The 22,006-nt window shown below is 40.0% G+C and overlaps 2 protein-coding genes across 2 annotated transcripts in view; both read left to right on the top strand.

Annotated features, from left to right (window-relative positions):
* skic2 (SKI2 subunit of superkiller complex) overlaps nt 1-5,233 on the top strand; it is a 34,230-nt gene extending 28,997 nt beyond the window's left edge. Inside the window, exons 28-29 of the mRNA XM_072675868.1 lie at nt 2,504-2,644; nt 3,758-5,233. Of these exons, the coding sequence (XP_072531969.1) occupies nt 2,504-2,644; nt 3,758-3,958 (342 nt within the window). The 3' untranslated portion in view covers nt 3,959-5,233. The remainder of the gene's footprint in view (nt 1-2,503; nt 2,645-3,757) is intronic.
* Nucleotides 5,234-6,278: 1,045 nt separating this feature from the next.
* Nucleotides 6,279-21,977, top strand: prrt1 (proline-rich transmembrane protein 1). The gene is made up of 4 exons (XM_072675863.1): nt 6,279-6,772; nt 11,481-11,839; nt 14,367-14,558; nt 16,903-21,977. Exons 1-4 carry the CDS (start codon nt 6,754-6,756, stop codon nt 17,077-17,079), a joined length of 747 nt encoding a protein of 248 aa, XP_072531964.1. The 5' UTR covers nt 6,279-6,753; the 3' UTR covers nt 17,080-21,977.
* The last annotated feature ends 29 nt before the right edge of the window (nt 21,978-22,006 follow it).

Genomic DNA, 22,006 nt, shown 5'->3' with positions numbered 1-22,006 from the left:
CTGCTAATGCTACTAATCCATAAATAAATAAAAAAAATAATAAAAATGTACTTTTCCCCTATTGTGGGTGACATTTCTCTATTAGTAAATGAAATGATCATTAAGAGCTTGGTGTTTGGTAAGGTTTGATCTAAAGGCATTCTTTTTATTTATTTATTTTAGAAATATGCAATGGTGGAGAAAGTCAAGAAGAGAATACATTCTTTTTTATAGCAGCTGTAAATGATATCTATGTCCTAATTAAAATGCCCCACTTTCTCTGTACTTAAAGTAAATATAATTAGCATTAAAAACTCCAAAGGAAGTAAATTCATAATTTTTTTGTCACAAGAACCCTAAGGGTAGCAAGAGGGTAGCAGACCACTGTGGGCTTGCTAATGACAGCTGGTAGTTCACTGGCATTTTGCTCATGTTGCCAGTGGTTAAGCAGAGTATTAGACAAAATTGCATGTTTCATCACTAGTTTTCCAACAGTCTAGTTTACTTATTTTTTCCTCCTTTCTTACTTTTGATATCCTTTATAAAATTAACTAATTTGTAATTATTTTATATAATTAATTATTAATTATAAAATAATTAGTCCTAATGGGTTAGTAAATCATTTTCAGTTTCAGTTTTACGTCAGACTTGGTCATTATTATTTTCTCAGTTGTTTTAATAATTGACCTTAGTCTTTGTTCTAAAATAAAAGTCTCTGTGCATTTAAAATCTGTTTCAAAAGATCAAAAACTAGTTAAATCATGCATGACAATTATCTGGGTGGTCCAAGAGTGAACCCAAAGGGCAAACAGTCAGTGGGGTGCCTACCTTATCAGGCCAGCAGACCGTTATATGCTCGCTATCTGGGAAGTGACTAAATGACTTCACGCAGTGCAAGAAACCACTGAAACGAATATCCGTAATATGTGATATCTGATATCCCAGTTGATTACATTATTCATCACATCACTTAGACATCACTGATGTCCAAAAACCGCTGAGGCTGGAGTGTATAATATTATGGAAAGCATTTATACATTGTGTACATGATTTAGGCCTTTTTGTGTGAGTGCTCTGTCAGCAGGGCGGAAGAGCATGTCCGGTGTAATACATTTGGCCGCATGCTTCCTGATTGTCGTGAAACTGTATGGCCTTGTGTTTAAAGCACTAAGCGAACACACGGTCACTCAGTGACTGACCTGGCTGACTGATCCTGTGCCTCCAGCAAGGGCAACACACCTCCTGAGCTCCATACACACACACTCGCGTGTGTGTGTGCATGTGTGCAATTGTGCCTTGTCAGTATGTGTTGCCAGACCGCTCTGGAACATGGAAGAGCTTTAAAGAGGGCCTGAATTAGTCATGAATGGAAAGCAGGGAGTGTGCAAGTTTTATAGCGTGGTGACATCTTGCAGGGAAGTGCTAAAACACTCTCACTGTTGAAACACGAAGTGGCCGGTGCACACAGGTGTTGAACTGTGATTTTCCCACCATGGCCCGACTGTCAGAGCACTTAAAACTGGCAGTCGAGCAGCAGCCTGGTAGCAGAGAGAAAAGAGAAGAAATTCCAGTACTGCTATAGAAATCTGGAGTTTCAGTCAATACCAATACTAATCCCATTTTTATTCTTTTTTTTTTTTCTTTTTTTTTCAAATCTACTGAGCTTTTACATTTACTTTTACATTTACTTAGTTACACTAAGTTACACCAAGGCTTTGAGCTTCTGTAGAAGGAGTGACCAGTGAGTTCTCAAAGGACATGGCAAGATTGTTTTGAGATCCAGCAGTTCCCGGGATGTACAGCAGCTCTGTCTTGCTGGGGTTGAGTTTGAGTTTTTAGCCTTTTACTTAAAGAAGCAGTTTGGCCCCAAATCAAATATTTAGTTATTTTACCAGAACAGCACAGTATTCCGCAAACACTGTGTCACTCTGCTGAAGACTGTTGCTCTAGACTGGTTTCCTGTTTACAAATGTTACTGGGTGCATGCACAGCCAAAGAATGAAAGCCCTTTGGAAACCTAGCTGGACAGTAGGTTAGTCAGCTGCTGCGATGCTAGATTTAGTTGACTCAATAATAAAATGCAGTTCAGAGCCATTTTTTTCTGTATTTTTGTTTTTTGGCAAAATACTGTCATCATCTCGGAATATTAAACATTTTCATCCATCTTCTCTGCGGTTGGTGTAGTTTACTGCACAATAACTAATTTTCTATGCTAGCGTGCTGTTTCTGAGTGCATTTCTGTGATGACATTGCGCAGAAACCTGTCTATAAATCTTACAACAAGTAGTAGTACAAGTAGTAATGTAAAAATGCCCTGAGCAAAAGAACTCAAGAACGACGCTTAAAGGATTAAAGCATCAGAAACCAGTCGTCTTCTCACTGGACAGCAAAAATGACAAGTAGTTGTTGAGCACAGTTTAACCCAGTCTTATGTTTTGCATGCATAATGTATCAAACAATCTAACAATCTTTAATATCTGAAAATTAATGCTTTTTGTTACTTTTCCCTGTCCTGCTGGTGTAGGGGATTGACCGGGTGCTGTGTGTGGCTCAGAGGATTGGTGAGCTGCAGAGGGAATGTGGTATCGCGCAAACAGCCGAAGACTTTGTGTCCCAGTTCAAGTTCGGCCTGACTGAGGTGGTGTACTGCTGGGCCAGAGGCATGGTAAGCACAGTCCCTAAAATACACACAAGGCCTGACGGGATTACCATTAGTGAACCACTATTTCCACTGGCATGAGGCAGTATGAGAGTCTTTAACACTGTACCTACTTACTTTGTTTACAAATGCTTCGGATCAAAGGCCTACTCTCTACTGAACTGAAAACCAAGGACTGTAATACATTATACAGTAATAAAATCAGCTGTATCGGCAGAGTCCTTGGGCCTCGTCATCTTCAGTAATACTGCCACATAAAACCTCTCGGAGTCACTCCAACCAGCCATGCAGAGTGCAGAGTGTAGTTATATGAATATATTAATGCTTTATTGATAAAGCATCAGGAGGACAAGAGTGCATGTATAGACTGCAGATTCTACACATTCAGTATATGTCCAAAAGTATCCTGATGACCAATTTAATCCATTTATTCAGCTACTTTAAGATTCACCTATTACTGTAACAGGCATTTGGCCACATGCAGCTTGTGTATTGATCATATCTCTGAAATAATAACTTTACAGGAGAAAACAAAACTCGGCTTTGAGTGGACATTAATGTACCCTGATGTTGTTTTTTTCATTTACATTAAATGTAAAGGGCAGCTGGCAGTTCTGTAAAAAATAATCTCTGTAGAAGGGCATTGGAGGTAGAATGAGACACTCCAGGAAAGCAGCACACAAGCTTGGGGTCAGCAAGCCCAATGGCAAACATCAGCTAGAAGGTTAATTGGGCTGTGAAGTGGTAGGGCTCCGTTCAGTACCTACATCACTAATGCTGTCCTGACATATAGTATAAAGCCTTCTCAGATGTGTAGAGGCTGTTACTGCAGCAATTTCCAACACCCTGATTTCAGAAGAAACGTTTGCAGGTGTCTTTTGGACATGTACTGTATTTCCAGTTGTACCTTCACTGCTCAACACCATTTCCACTTACATGAAAACAGGCACAGCACGAAATGGTCAGGTGCTACTCTAGGCAGCGGCAGATGTTTATTGCTATTGATATTCTGATGTATCACTTTGATATGTACTGCATCAGCATATCAATGCCTGATTGCACTTCTATTATGTTGCATTGTGGTGCTGAACATTACAGCATTGTGTTTGTGTTTTACAGCCTTTTGCTGAGATCGCCCAGCTGACTGATGTGCAGGAGGGGACGGTGGTCCGCTGCATTCAGAGACTGGATGAGGTCCTGAAGGAGGTGAGGCAGGCCGCCCGCATCGTCGGAGACTCTGTGCTGGGCAGTAAGATGGAGAGAGCATCACTGGCCATCCGCAGGGACATCGTGTTCACGGCCTCTCTCTACACACACTGAGAGAACGAGGGGACCCAGCAAGATGGCGTGTGTGTGTGTGTGTGTGTGTGTGTGTGTGTGTGTGTGTGTGTGTGTGTGTGTGTGTGTGAGATAATTGACTAGTACAAGAAAATGTACCTAAAGCTTCAATCCAATTACAGATGACGCATGAATTTAGCAATATCCTAATTGACATATATATTTGTATATACAGAATGTATATATCACAGAAATCACAATGCAAGAATGCTGTCTGTTTGAACCAGACAGGTTAATACCGTGGGCCCAGAAAGGAGCACAGTTAGCTCTTAAGGCATTATTAATGATTGTAGCTTTAAAATTGGCCCAAATGTGCACTTGACTTACACATGTTTACAGAGAGTGTGTGTGTGTATGTGTGTGAGAGAGCAAGACAAAGACTGTGAAAGAAAGACTGTGCCTGTATTGTTAAAAAATGCCTTGGCCATCATCTCTATTGGGAATCGAGAACAAGACCGGTCACGGACTATAAGTCATTATTCAGTAATAAAATCTATGGGATCTGAGAAAAGAGAGAGTCCTTGAGCCAAGTTTTATGAACATCATCCCCGGTAATGCTGTCATTTCAGTGAGGGTTTATGGCAGTGCGATTTCTCCCCAGCCTATAGAATGCATTAGCCAAACCATGCATATAACCAGTTGGTGCAGTTGGTCTTAATCCTTGAGATCTACCTTCCTGCAGATATTACCTGCAACCTTATCTTAACACACACTCATATGAAGGCAGAACTCTGAACCCAGAAGTAGCAGGGTTGGTGACTACTGTTGTAGATTCTGGTATGTTGAATATGATTGAAACAAGCACTGTGATATTATGTGTAATCTTAATTTATAAAACATTATAAAGTGCCAGCATTCCCCTGAGGGAATGGTCTTCACAGAAAGAGTCAACAAAGCCAGGGTGTGACTTCATAGAGCTTTTTTTAAATCTGAGAAATCATGAGCAAGTCAATAAGAAGCCTGAACTGACAGCTCTGCGTTCCCAGTTGTCAGAATCAACTTAACAGTAATCATAAATATTTTATATCAATAATCCAGCTATATAAATATCTAGAGCCATCTTATCTTTTCTGTTAGGACAGTTGTGATGTAAACGCACTTATAGTATAAACAAGATAGTCGGTAATGGCTCAAGTGCAAGATTGGAGGCATCAGTGATAGAATTCCAACTTGTTGCAGTCAGCTCACATAGATCCATGTCCAATATCCAAAGAACAGTCTCTGGCATCCTTGCTGAGTTGATCGCCGTATGATCTCTTCTCAACAAGCATGAAGCCCTCCATCCTTACCGATCCTGCAGCCAGCGGGGGGGGATCATTTGAGTACAGACCTGTCTCTGTCATTCTGTCATTGAGTTCCCCCCCAGCTGGCTGCAGGATCGAGAAGGACGGAGGGCTTCATGCCTGTACAGCTCTAGTATTGAGGTCGAACCAGAACCACCCAGACTGTCAACAGACGGTTCTGACAGATCTCTTCTCACATGCTTCTGTAGTTTTATTACTTTCAGTGTTGCAAAGATTACAAAAGTTTGTTCCTATTACTTTTATTGTAAAGCTCACTGTAACAATACCTTCAAAATGGTTCTTCGGTGACGTTACACACAGTAAACATACCTGACTGCCAAAGAACAATACCTGGTATTTAACGTGGTTTAGCGAAACAGTCAAGCCTGTCCAGTATTAAGAGGACCTGTTGTCTTATCTGGACAACACAAATCCTGCTTTTAAGTTAGTGACCTCTTTTTGGGACATGAAAAAGGTTGTGTAAAATGTCCAGGAATTCGCTTTGACTTTAGTCAGATACGGCTATCAGTGTTTGCCATTACAGTCAGAAAAACGTGTGTGCAGATTTTTACAGATTTAAACGCGTCTTTCTAATCCCCGCCTTCTTCTCGCCACTATTGGTCTACATGTACCTGCATCTACATCAGCCATTGGTCAAACTGCTTCCCACCACAGCCTAAAAATACCCAAACACAAATGTAAACAAACACGAATCAGTTTGACTCTACCTTTTTTTTGTTTATTGATGTATTTGTTAATATTTTTCACAATAAGGTTTTTGCATAACAATTAAATATTTTTTGGCTTTTTTATTACTTTTCTTGTGATCCATATAGCCTATTTATTAGTCTTGGTAAATAAATACATATTTATGTATTAAGGTTCATTAACATAGTCGTATGATTTTGAAGATTTAACTTTCTCCTACTCTCACGCACACGCACTTCTACAGCCCTACCACCTGAGAAGCCCTCCAGCCACAGCACACTAACCACTAGCCCTATTAAAGGCAAGTCCTGTGGGAGACCGGGTGAGGCGGTTGGGTCACTTCTTTGGCTAAGGTTATCCATCTTCTGGTGAGATCCTGCTTCATGAATTATTCCCACTGGTTTCAGGTCCTATTATACTGATTTACACAGATGGCACTGTCTCTTTAAGACAACCACACCGTGCGGCTGATAAATTCAGTGTAACGCGAGGCGTTGAGGAAAACCTGTTTTCCGCTGGTAGAGGTGGATATGCTGCTCTGGTACTGAATAGAAAAAAATATATAACAAAAAAACAGCGCAAAATACACGGATTTACAGCAGAAGAACTGGGCTAGACCGAGATGTTTTCTCCTCTGAAGATGCTTTCTTAGCTTGGAGGAACTGTCACCACTGTCCCTTTTATGTTAACGCTGTAAGTCGACACAAAGGCAGACGTGTTGGCTGATTTTCCTCCTCAAAGCGGATTGTGGAGGAACAGCAGAAAGGCATCGCACAAAGCAACGGGATGTCTTCGGAAAAACACGGTAATACTGATTTCCATCATAATTTTCTTTATTCTACTTTCTTTAAATGTTCTCTTAATCGGTCCACGTGCCTTCAGTTCTCATTCATTTCAGTCGAAACATTACATTGCATCAAAAACGTTGGTAAAATCTTTGTTTTCATTTTATTCATTAGCTGCTAATTTACAATCATTATTAGTCTGTGACGCACGATCTCGCTACAGCGGTGTTTTTCCCACTCGTATTCGGGGAAAACCCCGCCTCCTGTCCTGGGATTGGCTAGAGGTTTCGTCTCTAGAGCTGTGATTGGCTTACTAGTGTCCCGCCTCCTGCGCTAACATGAACTAGTCGGCCCCGGTTCTGACGCTGCGATTGGCTGCTAAAGTCCCTCCTCTGCGCTGTGATTGGCTAGGTAGTTCGCACTCGGCGGCTCCGCGGAATCGGGCCGTTGCGAAGGCTTTGGCGTCACCATAGCAACCGTAGAACGCAGTGCACACCGCATACCAGCACACTGCATAGCACGACAGTGCCGCACACCACCGCTGCTCGCACGTTCGTTCTTTTAGCGTGTAAAGTGATTTTGGGCGCAGCTGTTGTTCTGATGAGATTGGTGTACAGCTTAAATGTGAACGTAAACAGCCAATCCCTGCTCAGGGGGCGGGGTTTGATGGATTACGGGTGGGGGGAAAAAAAAGGTCTTTCGTTCTTGCGCGCTCCCGCTGCTGTGTGCAGCTGCATCCACGGGGACGAGCGCCGCTTACCTCCGTCCTTCCAACGCGTTTAACACAATACAGATAAATCCATTTTGTGCTTAGAAAGCATTTATATAGTGGCAGAAGTGGCTTCTGAGACATGGAAATAGCTTCACAGTTGCCTAAACGTGCTGAAAATGCGAGTGGGCACTTATGGGGTTCATTGTTTGGCTGTGAAGGCCACTTTGAAGCAGATCTTTAAATAGTATGGTTGCCATATTATTTTATATTAAGCACCAGAAAACAACAGCAGACTAGGCTGCAGAAACCTGCTCTGGTCTGAGGTGGTGGAGGTGGGAGGAGGCGTTATATGGAAAAAAAATGTAGTTAATTTGGCATCAAATTATTGTGAAAATATGAATTGTCTAAAATAAAATCCTATACGATTTTGGCTCTAAAGCTCATCTGGAGGTTTTCATGGCAATTGATGTAAGCTATGGTTCGCTTGATGTGCAGAGAAGCGAGCAGAGCTTTACAGGGAGGCTTCATCTGCAGGTCTTCAGACTCAGGACAGGATGGAAATAGCAAAATGGCTTTGAATTGATTGTAGTGGGAGTGAGTGCTGTAATATATCCTCTGTATATTCATTCACCTATCTGTCTATCTAGTTTTCTACTCTTCCAGCCGCCTCTCTCTCCCCCCTACAAAAATGTTGTGCCTTGGACCATTGCATCCTTACACACATTACCCCTGTGACGATGTCAGAGGTTACATAATGGCTTGTCCTCAAGCATCTTTCTCTCCCTCACTATCCATATATCGCTCTATCTCTCTCCCTCCCTAACCCTATATCTCTCCATTTCTCTCTCTCTCTCTCTCACCCTCCCTCCCTCCCTCTCACATACCCACCCAGCCCCCACACTGTCCCATGTTATCAATACCCGTTCTGGCACGGATTCATGTTCGGTGTATCAGAGCCACAGCTGGACTGCCTTGTAAAGAGCATGCATTGTGCTTCAAAAGTATTTGCCTAGTATTTTTACAGTGAGTTAAACCATCAGAATTTGTAAGTATTGACCTTCTTTTAGCCCTTAAAATTCATGTCCTAGTGCGTTTAAATATAGTCACGTGACAAACATAAATGTAGGCTAGTCTTCTACTGGTGTCAGTCTCAAAGAATGGACTGAATGAGTCAAATTATTCGAAAGGCCTGTCTTTTAAAGCAACACTATGTAAATTTTGCATTTCTTGCTCCTGGGCTCCCCCTACAGTTAGGAAGTGTAATTTGCGCTTTGAAATTCGCCATCATTAAAGGACACATTTTTTTCTGGACGTTCACTGAAAGTGTAAGAAGCATGTGGACTGATGTGGCAGAGTAATATTCTAGAATCTTACACAAACATGACTTGGTTCTGCAGCATTATGCAGTTCTCACAGAAATGCTACATAATGCTGCTTTAAATCATTCAGAAGCATCTACTTATATTTATTTCTCCCAAACATGTCTCCACCCATTCACATGACATCATCTGCCAAACATGATGGAGGTAGTGTCAGGCCTGCTTGTAAACACTGCAAAAATGATATTGTGGCAAGTGAAAACATCTGGAATCTAGTCAGAATATCATCAGCCTCTAGGAAATGTTTCATCGGTTTTATTATTTAATCTGTTTTTAAACCAGTGATTTTAAGTGAGTAAAACATGTAAATATTGGCATAAACCAGTACATTCATTTAAAGTTAATGAAATTGACTCGTTTTGTCTTGTGTGGATCTTTCCCCAAATGTTGCTGGATCCTCTGAAGGTCCTTAATGTATTGACTGTGAACCTCACTACCCCACTACTACCCCACACAAACCAGTAGGCAGTGTGGTAGTGAAGGGGCTTTGGCAGTAGAACTGTACAGTACACTTTGAGTAGCTGTTATTATATGGCGTAGTACTATCTTCACTTTAATGGGCGTAGCTATAAGGTTAATCATATTTCAACTGCTGAATGACCTCGTAATGCAGAGGATCCAGTATTGGGTTTGGAATGTTTTTGTCTGGTGGTTTCTCACAGAGTTTCTAACACGAGCATGACACGTGATTCAGAGGGCTATATTTTAACATAGCAGAATACACATTAAGGGGCACAAGGTGGGAACCTAAGAAATCTGGCTCTACTATACCTGAAAAACCGACAGTCACCTAGATATTATTGTATAGGACATGCAACCAATCTCTGAATGCCACAGTGTAAAAGAAATATGATGTATACTACAGTACTAGTATACATATGATGTAAACTGGGCTTATCTTTTTACAGTACAAAAATACACTGCAGATATAGGTGTGTGAAATAAGGCCATTACTATATGAACTATATTAATGTGTTTGTAAAAATAGAAACCTCTAAGACCACACTGTTCCTCAACAGAGGGGAAAAAGGAAGAAGAAAAAAAAAAAAAAAAAAAAAAACGGCAGCAAAATGTCACACACTGACCTCTGTGGTAGGAAGGCCTTCATCAGATGCACTAAATGCAGTGACACGTCATGGTATACTTAAGAACATAGCCTTTAATACAAAGACCTGAAATAAAGGATATATAATGGATCATTTCTCTGAGCTTCTGTATTCGTTTATAGCGCATAGATTTATTCTGATAATCTGCTCATTTTGAGGAAATACACTGCCTTCGCTTCTTAGTGTTCTCTTAGCCAGAATACTGCAATTCTTTCCATTTTACCTGGGCTTTAGCTGGGTTGTCTGCTGTGCATGCTTGATAGAGGCTCATCTTTCCTTTCATTTACATTAAATATCTATTAAAACCAACTTTTCTCTAACCCCAGATCTAACGCTAACCTATATGAGCGTTCCGTCACTGTCATATAAAGCCTGGTATCTCAGAAGTGGTAACTTTATAGGAGAAAGCGAAAACATGAACTTTAATGTTAATTTCCCCCCCTGACGTCTAATCATGATTTTTGTGTGGGTTTTAAGACAAAAAGTTTATCATTCATTTTTACCCGACCTTTTAACAACCTCTCTGCAGCCCTACTATTACTATGTACCTTTAAGAAGGATCTATGGAAATGAGGCCAGCTCTGATTGGCTGCCCTGTACTGCGCTTTATTCAAAAAGAAGGGCTGGAGCCTTATGCTAATCATACACTAGAGGAATCTGAAAATACTTTAAAAAGACTAACGTCTGTCACTTTCTCACACAGAGTTCTTAATCTCAAAGACTGAGAATGCAGTGTCACTATTTGCAAGACTGCAACTAGTCTCCTTTTGAGATTACTATTCACCTGTTTTATTTATTATGTACAGTTTTTATTTTCCTATTATTCTAATCATTTATTTTACTAGGCCTCCCAAGAGTCTCCTCCATGTCACACCAACCAGCCAGAGATGTTCCTGTAGCCGCTTTCGCTGCTACCTGTTTGGTGCTGGAGCGAGCTCACCTGTTGGTTATTTATGATGTCCATGGCATAATTTGTGTAAGCCAAAACTTAAATAGCTCGAAAATGGAAATAGTTGTTTGGTGTTAGACCGGCATTACTTGGGCTATTGGGCTATACCTGGGCTATTACCACTGCTATAGATTGAATATGTAAGACCTCATTTACACCTGATCACGTCAAGTGTCAAGATTACACCAAGACAGATAAACATGCAAGTGTAAACACACCTAGGACTCATTTAAACCAGATACAAATCCGACCTCTCAAACCACTTCAGGAGGAGGTCTGAGGTGCATTTGAGCCACGCGTTACAGCAGTGTAAACATATCAGTCACCTCAAGACACATTCGACAACCAAAACCCCACAATACATTACATTTCATTACAATTCAATGAGTTTTATTGCTCCATCTTCAAAGTTTTAATATCACCGCAATGTAAATGAGCTGTAAGGGACTGCGGAAATAATATCTGACCTAATTTTCTAATTCCCATTTTCAGATTCTCTGGATCCATGAAGACATGATCGTTTTGTCTCCTCTGTTTGAGACCTTGAGCTCTGATCTCTCTCTTGTTTCTGTCTGATCTCAGCTCTAGAGGAGGCGGCTGGCAGGCAAGCCATGTCGCAGCAGATGACCCAAATGGCTCCTCCGCCCTACCTGCCTGCACAGGACCCAAACATGCCTCCACATCCTCCCCCACCCGGCTGCGGCCCCCAACCTAATTACCCGCCACCCCCCCCACCTCCCGGCTCGGAAGGGTACCTGCAGGAGACCCAGTTCCACTGCGGGACACTCGGGCCTCAGGGAGCTCCAAACGGCTACACAATACAAACGCACGCCCCTGGAGGTACTGTCCCTCATCCTCCGGTGGGCTACTTGCACCCTGGATACCCTCTACAGCTGCAGCCCTGCACGGCATACGTTCCAGTCTATCCTATTGGGACAGGGGTGAGTCAGATCACATTTCTAAAGGCACGCAATTCATTGTTGATAGGCATCACAGTAGAACACAATAGCTCCAAAAACGATAGCTACACAAGATTATAGATCTCATCTTCATTCCCTCTGATAAGACACACATTTTCAGTGGTTAAATTTGAGTACTGCTGTGTAATATCAGGCTCACTTCACGGTCTCTTCATTAATTTTTCATTACTGCATATAGTCGCTGTCATGCAAAAATCCTGTAACTCCAAAACTCCAAAAAACTTCTTATTCTTCAGTGGAAGATTTTATTCTACAGCAGTTTGGAGCATTTTTATTGGTCCACTCATGATGAAATTCTGACCCAGTGTAAAAAAAAATCAACTGCCAGATTCACAAGACAGCAAAGATATCCATTAGTTATTTTATCAGTTTATTCTTTTGCTGTTATTTGTTTTGTTATCTGGTGTTGAGCAGAGGAGGATAGCTTGAGACTTGTCTCCTCTTAAAGCTTCTTGAGCTTAAGTTTTTCCTGCCAATGTCCATTAGACCCTGGTCTCTGTAAAGTTGCTTTGTGACAACGTCTGCTGTTAAAAGTGGAATATAAATGAACTTGAATTACTGCTGAATGTAGAGGATATTAATGATAAGCTTTGAGGCAATAATTGCGGGTAAATATTGCTATAATTTAAGTAAATGCAGATATTATGCAAATGATTGTTATTTTCGTATTTCTTGTGCCACATGATCTTTTTAGTGCTTGTCAGTATTTAATTATAGGCTGAACATCACCATCTAATTAACTTCACATGCATACCACTGCATAACACCACTTGTACTGAAGTTGAAATATTGAAATATTGCTGGGGTGCAAAGTAAATTAAGAAATTTAGCTGTCTAGAAAAGAGCCAAATGGACCAGCTTGTCCAGAACAATGACTGTTCTGTCAGATTGGTAATATTTTGTTTTCCAACCAAACAAACTCAAAAATGTATATATTTTTGTATATACTCATATTTGGTGCTTCCGAACGGAATTTGGATAATTCTAACATTGTTTTGGACAAGCTGGTCCATTTGACTATATCATTTGCATATATCCCATCCCATATCCCATTTGCATATATCCCAGCAGTCTTTACTGAAAAAATCTACAGTAGAAATGATCCAGCAATTATTGGGCCAAAGCTGGCTATGCAGTGTGCGTCACGATTCAGGGGTTATGATTCAATATATTGTGATCTATTGCAATTTTTTTTGTTCCAATTTTAGGAAAACTGTTTTGATATATAAAAAAACACATGAACATATCGCTGATGTCCAATGAAAACTGTGTCTGAATTTTTGTCCGTTTTTTTGTTTTCTTCATGGTTTTAACCCTGTAGCTGCTCTGTACGTTATGTAAATAATTCTGGATGAATGGACCAATAGAAATGCTCTAAATTACTTGGAATAAACCTTCAATTTACATTGACTTCCATTCAAAGTTAAGAGCATGTTTGCTTTCTCCTGTAAAATCACCATTTTGGAGATACATGTTTTTCATTGGACAGCCACGATATGCCTAAAATCAGAGTAAAGGAATAGCTGACTGTTTATGCCAACAGAACAGTGGAATCTGAAGACTATCTGCTATCTAGGGGTCGGGTTTAAGCACAACACAAAGTGAACCACTGTCTGCCACCAATCTTTACATGTAAACTATTCATTAAAAGCTGATACCATGCTTTTAATGACCGTCTAAATTTGATCCAGTATAGGCAAACACGTTATTGCAATAATTTGAGATTTTCTTATACCCCTATTGTTTATCGCAATAATTTAATGCAGATGATAATCATTAGTCTAAAATGACATCCATGTCCAAGCTTACTGATGATTATAGTAACCTAAATAATAAAATAAATAAAATCACAGTACTACAATCATATGTAAATATTCAAACACACTGGTTGTCTAGTGTGTAATTCAGTTTCTAGTGTAAATCCAGTTAATTTTACAGTTATTCTTAATACTCCCAATATTATTAAGATAAATTAAGATATACCCTAAATATACATTTTTATTATATTGTTACTTACGTACACATCTGTAAACCTTTAGATCTGCTTATGTCTTGTAAATTTAGTTCTTTCATATCTATCTGTTTGTTTAGCTGTGTATCTTTCTATCTGTCTGTTTCTGTAATGTATATTATATTTTTTTATATAAGATCATATTAACCTTCTTATTTTAAGTATTTTACATATTTTAGGTAATTTTATATTACATCTCTTAATTATATTTCTGCACTGGCATTTAACTTTGCTTCTCTCTGGAAATAATGATGTAAGGAGATATTAGATGAGAAATATGTTGCATAACCATATAATAATCTGTAGTCAGTAGTCCCATAATGAGAAATACTAGAAACACAGCCAAGCTATTTCACTTGCAAAGACATCATTATGGGCAGTGCAGATGTCCTGGAGTGGAAGAGATATCTTAATTGGTGCTGTGTATCTTCATACAGCTCACCAAAGCTGATCAGTCCCTTTCCCCCTCTTTTTCAGGGTCAGCCTTACCTGCCAAATGGCGCTCCCCATCCAGGTGTGGCCCCGGGACAGATGGCCATGCAGATGCCCCCAGGTATTGCTCTGATGGAACCGCGCCGCCCCCCTCACGATTACCTGCCTATAGCTGTCTTGACCACCGTCTGCTGCTTCTGGCCCACCGGCATCATCGCCATCATCAAAGCTGTGCAGGTGGGTCAGCCAGCTAATGGCATGAAAATGAGAAAGTGTCCTGAATTACTTTACGAAGTTTTTATGAAGTCGATTCAGCTGGGAGCCGAGAAATTTCCTTTGAAGCTTAATCAGGCATATTTTAGGGCGGTCTTGAGGTCATGGTAGTTTAAACGTAATGGGGTCAGAGATTGTAATATCAGAGCGTCAATATCGCTGTAAACTCACCGCCCTACCTTGTCTATCCACTTGATGACTATTTCTGATATAGGTAATACAGATGCCATACTGTAGACCATTTGACGCTGCACAGTTTATCAGCCCCCTCTACCACATTCATCGTTGGTCAGTTTCTGATGGCAGCTTCTGACCACTGTTAATCAGATCTTATTTGTGTTGGTGGTTCATTCTCAGCACAGCAACGACACTGATATGGTAGTGTCCAGGGTTGGTAAGAGTGCATCAGGCACAGCAGTGTTGAGTAGATCCAACACCCAAATATACACCAGCCAAGAATGTATGCTCTAGCTGTACACCCGTTAAGGTGGAAATACAAGAGTTTTATCCAAATGAGGCCAAATGGTTTAAGGACCAAAACGCAGAATCTCTGACCAAGGAATCAAACGTTCGTTTTGGAGGTGATCAAAAGGTTGTCAAAAATGTGTAAAAAATGGCATCTGTGGCATAAGATTAGAACCAATTGTGTGAGAGCTGGGAGCCTGGGCTCGATGAAGTTCATCTAGCCAGGTGCCTCCTGTTGTGTTTTGAGCAACCGCTTGTGTAACATAGGTGTGACAACAGGGGCAGGGCTTGGTGTTTTCAGTATATAAGTGTAAGGTACAGAATTTTGATGAAGTGATCATCAAACCTTCTACAATAATAAATGTCACTGTGGGGAAAATGGATTCTTTTTGTGGATGATTTGATTGACATGTTCAGCTGCTTTCCACTAGGATGCATTCACAAAGTTGCGCACTATAACTATAACTCATCAAGAAATTGTAAGTTGTGTACTAATTTGTGATTAAAAAACATACTAAATGATTCCCTGCAAACTGTTTAGCCTCTACAAGGTCGCAGAAAGAGTCATAGAACGTGTTACAGCCGCTGACTCTTTATTCAAAGAGCTAATCGATTGAAAATGGTCACAAAAAGTTTTACTTTATTACAGTGCAGGTTCTAGACTACTTGTACTAGAGGGCACATAGAATTTAGAAGAGCATAGCTGTACCCATCTGCTTGACTAATAATATTACTAGCTAATATTATAAATTTTGATATAGATATGTTAATAATAATGTTAGTAATAGTAACTTGTTATTGTTTTTATATTACTACAATATTACTGTCAAACATAAGTAAGCATTTTTTTTGCAGCAGCAGCGTAACACTACATGACATTGTGATACTGTCTTTGCATGATCAGTTCATGTAACTAAATAACACAGGCTTTTAAACCAAGTAGTTTACTTACTGTTAAATTGGCTACATCACAAAGCTTATTTTGCAAGCTAGCATAAATAAAGCCTATGCATAACGTAACTGATGTTCTTGCTAGTTTAGTTAGTGCTTTTGTTTTAGTGGTCTAGAATGTATTTTTGGTAGGTTATACATCCAAAACATGTAGTTATGAGAAAGCATTTCCTTGTCTGATGCTTGGCTAAATTTCTTTTAAGTATTCACGAATGTCCATTACTCTTTAAAGACTTTTTAAAGATGCTGGGGCATTATGGGAAATGTAGTGCCTGTAGTAAATTTGTGTGTGGCGTGTCCTGCACATCTGCTCAGAACTCCAGAAAAAGCTTACTAATGACACCTCTGACGTATTACGTATTACTTCTTCTCCTACTTCTTCTTCTTCTTATTATTATTATTATTTATTATTTATTATTACTACTGTTGTTGTTGTTGTTGTATTCTTAAGGCTTGTCTGCATAGTTGGTAAATGACACCTACTGAAGCTCCACAATGTCAACTGTTACCCTCTTTAAAAACTCCAGCTGCTCTTTATAACATGATAACATGATAAATGGACCAATACAATTATCCACAAAGAAAAATAACGTGGTCACGGAAGGAAACATAAAGGGCCCTATTTTAGCAGTCTTTTGGCAAGCTGTCAACTGCGAACCATGCAGCTTGATTTAGGGCATGTCCGTGTGTCTTTGCCATCATAACCGCGGGAAAAGTGTGCCTTGCGTGGTATGTACATACAAAAGTCATGTACTAAGTCTTAATTATTCTTGGGTGTGTTTTGGAAATTTACCTGAACACACCTCATTTCACCACCACGCCCATCTGCGAATAACAATACTGTATATAGACCCCCCCCCTCATATGTTAACACCTATTTTCTTCCCATCAGGTGCGTACTGCCGTTGCCCGTGGCGACATGGTGACAGCGGAAATAGCATCCCGCGAGGCGCGTAACTTTTCCTTCATCAGTCTGGCAGTGGGCATCGCTTCTATCGTCCTTTGCACCATCCTCACCGTTGTCGTCATCATCGCCTCTCAGCACCACGAGGACGACTGGGAGCCCTAAAGCCCGAGGGGTCCCACTGGACCATCCACCTGCTGCTTGAAACACGGACTCCTGGCTACTGCACACACGTGGTACTACCAGTATTCTGCTCATAGTATTCTGACACACTGCACCGACCTGCCAGCACAGACCATGACAACCAAAATACCCTCCAGGCTTAAACCACTTACCTGCCATATTTTAGCCTACAAGTATAAATTTAACTCCACAGTCAGTCTCAGATAGGGACCAAAGTAGAGAAAACATCACTGACTATACATGTGCATGTGCACACGTGAACAAAAGACACATTTTCCCTTTGAAAAACGGCCATTATGGCTTCATTTGACTGCTCTTTTAGAGTTTTAATCCTCACCAATTTGATGATATCCAGGTATCCACAGAAACATCCTATGAATTTGAGTTAAGTGCTGGACTCAACTCCTGTTACATACTGATTATGTACTGTATGTTGAACTGATTGTGTATGTCTGTTCAGTATCTTCCATCTATGTTTTTATTTGTTTTCTGTGCCATAAATCCACTTACGTTTGACAGTTTTATATAACAGAAACAAAGCTGAAGTTTCAGGTTAAACTGCCCACATATGGACACAGACTGGGTGATTAACCCCTGAAACCTTAGGTTAGTAATTCACTTATTAATCCTAAAGTAAAAATGATCAAATTATTAGATCTTGTGGAGTCCCACAGGGTTCTATTTTAGGGCCTATCAAATTGATGTAACTTACATACACAGTGTAAAGAGTTTCAAGGGGGTTAAGTATACGTAACTATTGATCTTTGATCACTTTTATTGTTATTGCTAACAGTGTTAGATAGTTCAGCTAAAAGCAAATGGATTAATAATGCTTGGATTTGCCAAACACCAAATGCTAAGTATGATCACATTCTTCCCTCCCTTGCTGACAGAACAAAAACAAAATACATTCAACTACAGAGCACACTTTTCTTGTCTGAAAAGGAGCTCCTACACTACTGTAAAAAGATGTACATTTTCCCGGATCCTTAGTGCATTATATTGTTTCATTTCTGAAATATGCAGTATGTCCTGCAGTATTGCTCTGTCCAGTTCAGAAACGCTGCTAGAACGTTTTCAGCACTAATAAGGTTAGTAATTACTGCCTCATAGTGAACTGGTTTGTCTGCTATAGGAATATAGGAAAGCTGTAGTATTACCGTGTGGCTTAAGGGATGTATTATACATAATTTATTTATTACTTACTACATGATTTGTTTGTGTACCAGGATAATTATTTATATATTTATTAATATAGCTAGCCATAGCTCCGTCGTTGGGACTGAACTGTCTTAATCAGTTGTGACAAAGTGTGGTCGTTATAGATGCTCAACCTCATAGTCTGGTATATTTTTAACTAAAGCATGTTGCGATATGCACTTTTATGCACAGCTGTTTTCTTTTTCCTAGTTTGACGAGCAAAAAAAGAAAACAAAACGCTGCTGCCTTCAGTTTGTTTGCCAGGTAATATAACAGCTAAGGTTTGAAGAAAAGAAGAAATGCAATGTCTTGCAAAAACAAACAAACAAACAAACAAAAAAGGGGGGGGGCGGAATTTAGGTATTAATTTGCATACATTCAAAATAAACAGGATTGCCGACGTAATGAGGTCAGATCAGCCTGTGTGACACCCTTTAGCACCGCACAATCCTTGTTGAGCACAGTAAGATCAATACCGTGTGGGAGATTACCTCGGACAGAGCAGAAGAAGAAAAGCGTCCATGTTACAGACTTGGCACACAGGTGGATCTGCATAGATGTTTACTCTAGCACCTACTCCTAAAAGCCATAAAGCTTAGGACGATGAAAAAAGCTCCTGTTGCGGAGTGGAGTGTTTCTCAGCCGTGGCCGATCCACACACACTGATACGATCACAGTGTGAATAAAGCCATGCAGTTGATTCAAACACATACATCATTTCCACACTGAGGAACAATACCACTCTTCTGGTATTGAAATCTTGAGTATGGACTGATTCCAATCTGACATTTCATCTTTAACAGTTATTACAGCCTTAAATCAGGGTACTTTAGTCAACACAAAGACACTCAAAGATCCATCTGAATGCTTCAATAGTTCTCTGCCTAATTAAATGGTTCTTCCATAAGGTGAAAAATCTTCAGGCTTCTGAAAAAAGCACCAGAAAGGCTTTCGCTATTGTTAGAAATCAAATGACCCTTAGTGTAGGCTAAAAAAGTAAGTTCCACATTAGTGAGCACACACATACACACACACACACATACACAGACAGTTAGCAGTGAGCAGAGGGTTAAGGGCCTTGCTCAAAAGCCCAACAGTGGCAGCTTAGCGAACCAGGGTATCAAACTCACAACCCTGTCATCAATAACATGCTTTAACCTCTGAGCCACCACTGCACCCATTATACTGATATCACACAAACACAATTTCACAGAGCCTTTCAGATTACGTACGTTTGGCTATAGTTGTGTTGGTGTAATATGTTTTTTTTATGTGGTAAAAATGGTCATATTTCAATCAGATCAGTTCAGCATAGCATGGAGCATTCTTTCCAAGGTACCAGTGCAGCGGGATCCTTTCCTTTCTTTGATTTTGAATGGTCCTTTGTCCACTACTGCATACCTAGCATTTCTACTTCTCTCAGTTACTCTTGCTTAAGATTTTCATGCAATGTCAAGTGAAACATTGGGTAACATATTAGTGTGAATGGAATGGAATCGGAATGTGACTGTAATCTGGTAAAACGCCTTGGTGTTTTTCCATCAGCCAGTTGCGCCTTTTCCCACATTTCCACATTGGCTCAGCTTTTGGGTCATACACGAAACAGATACAATACCGTGTAAAAGTCTCATCTTCAGTTTGGAATTGGACCTATAAAAGGCTCTCTGTGCTGTGTGTGCATGTTTGCTCAGAGAAACACTAATATTAAGAATGAATGCAAAAAAGTAATGCTCGGATGCAGATTTACAAGCCCCTTAAAACCCTGTTATTTATGCCTCTCTACTTTTATTGGCTAGATTAAGGGAGCCACAGAGCAGACACGGTAAGTATTCTTGGCCATTATTCCCATGTCTTACCAGATAGCATTGTTGTCCTCTCAGTGTCCTCTCAGCACGTGGTGCGGCTAGCTATCTGGCCAGAGATAGCTTTTAGCCTAGCATCCGCCCGCTTCCCCAGATTTGGCTTCCTCACATGCCACCTTCAAGTCTCCCTTCTGATGTTTTTAGCTACCTAGTCTGAGGTAGTTCAGTATTTTCCCATTTCTGAGAGCGTGGATATTGGAGAAAAGTGACGGTAAAAGCCGGTCAGCTAGTGATTTAGCCTAGAACGGATACACGCTTGCTTCCCTGAGTTTAGCTTTCTTCTGTGGACACTGGCACAGGCAAAGCTTGTCTCAGAAAACTGACTATGAGTATGAAAAACACCACGTTCTCTCAAAGTTGCCAGCTTTACTTGCAGAAAGGCTTTTGCTAGTGGGCTGAGTGTATGTAAATGTTGGGGAGTAAATGAGTGTTACTGGTTTTGTCATTTGTCCCAATTTAAAACTTGATGCTTGATTTCGGTTTCAGTGAAGATACAGCAGTGTTTGAGGTTTATTTCCATGGACTGGACTCAACTAATTATTCAACTATGCCAAGATAAACCCGGTTTTCCATTCTAGGGTACATAACTATTTCCAACCCTTTCTTTTAGGAAGCTCAGTATTATATGCAGTGATCATCCAGTACCTGGTTGGACTAATCAGTTCTGCTAGTGGATTTTCAAATCAATGCGTTGTGTTTTTAGATATTTGACTTTTTACTGTTTTTGCTTGTTTGTTTGCATTTATTAAAATGCTAAATTAGGCTTTTACAAGCATAAACACACTTATTGTCCAGATAAATCATTCTGAACAATTTGGTTAGACATTTGCGCAGTACTATATGGGCATATATTTCATAATTTCATATTTCAACATATGTGAAATATATGTCAGTGTATTATGAATGTCAGGAAAGGCTCGCTTTTTTTTCCCCCCATAGATCTCCCTTATCTTTTCCTAATAAACAATACTTCCAGAAGACCAGATGCATTGATGTACATGGCAATTCTGATTGGTGGGATGTAGTGGGTGGGTGTAATTGGCACCCAGGATAATTGTGTGATGATTATTTTGGAGTAAAATCTCCAGCCTCAGATTTTTTTAATGCCACTCTTATTTCTGTTCAAAAAACAAGCGATCTTCTCACAGCTTGGCCAGCAGTGCATCATATCTATCCTTTTCTGCTCTCGTCAATTTCTCAAATCCTATCGAATCTATTTTTAGATTAAGAGCTTTAGTGTGAAGTGTTTTGCCTAACTCAGCTGAGTAACTACTGATATATTGATGTGCGTATTGTTTTATTTATTATGAAGGATGAGGCCAATGGAAAGAGCCCTGATATTTTGGCTATATGTCTAAGATCGCCTGCCTCTCTCAATGCAGCGCACAGAAGAGCATAGTTTGTATTATAATGACGTATGTATGTCTGATATCTCTGATACCAGTGCAGTTCATTAAATCACTTTGGTGTTTTAATGTTGTGCACACACTGTACAGTGGGTTCACGGTTCTAATTTTGTTTTTGTTTTTTTATAGAGACAACTCCAAAAAAATTTGTTTTTTTTCCATGTTAATCTACAATAAAGCTGATCCTGTATTATAACAGATGACTTTGCTTAGGTAAATCCAGTTACCCTTAGTTACCGCACCCTAAAAACGCAGAGTTTCTCTCTGAGCTTGTAAATGTGGCAGGTGACTCCTATAAAGCGGCTGCCCAATGACTTGTGTACACGTGCTTTTGAGGTTCATTTTGTTGATGGATGCCGTACATGCATTTGTTGTTTTTGAACTGTGGATTAAAGAGGAACTGCAAGAATCAGTTGCCAGTTTCTTGTTCTCGTTTCTTTC

This window comes from Salminus brasiliensis, chromosome 3 (assembly GCF_030463535.1).
Source record: "Salminus brasiliensis chromosome 3, fSalBra1.hap2, whole genome shotgun sequence".
Lineage (NCBI taxonomy): Eukaryota > Metazoa > Chordata > Actinopteri > Characiformes > Bryconidae > Salminus > Salminus brasiliensis.
This window is presented reverse-complemented; position numbering and strand designations above follow the sequence as displayed.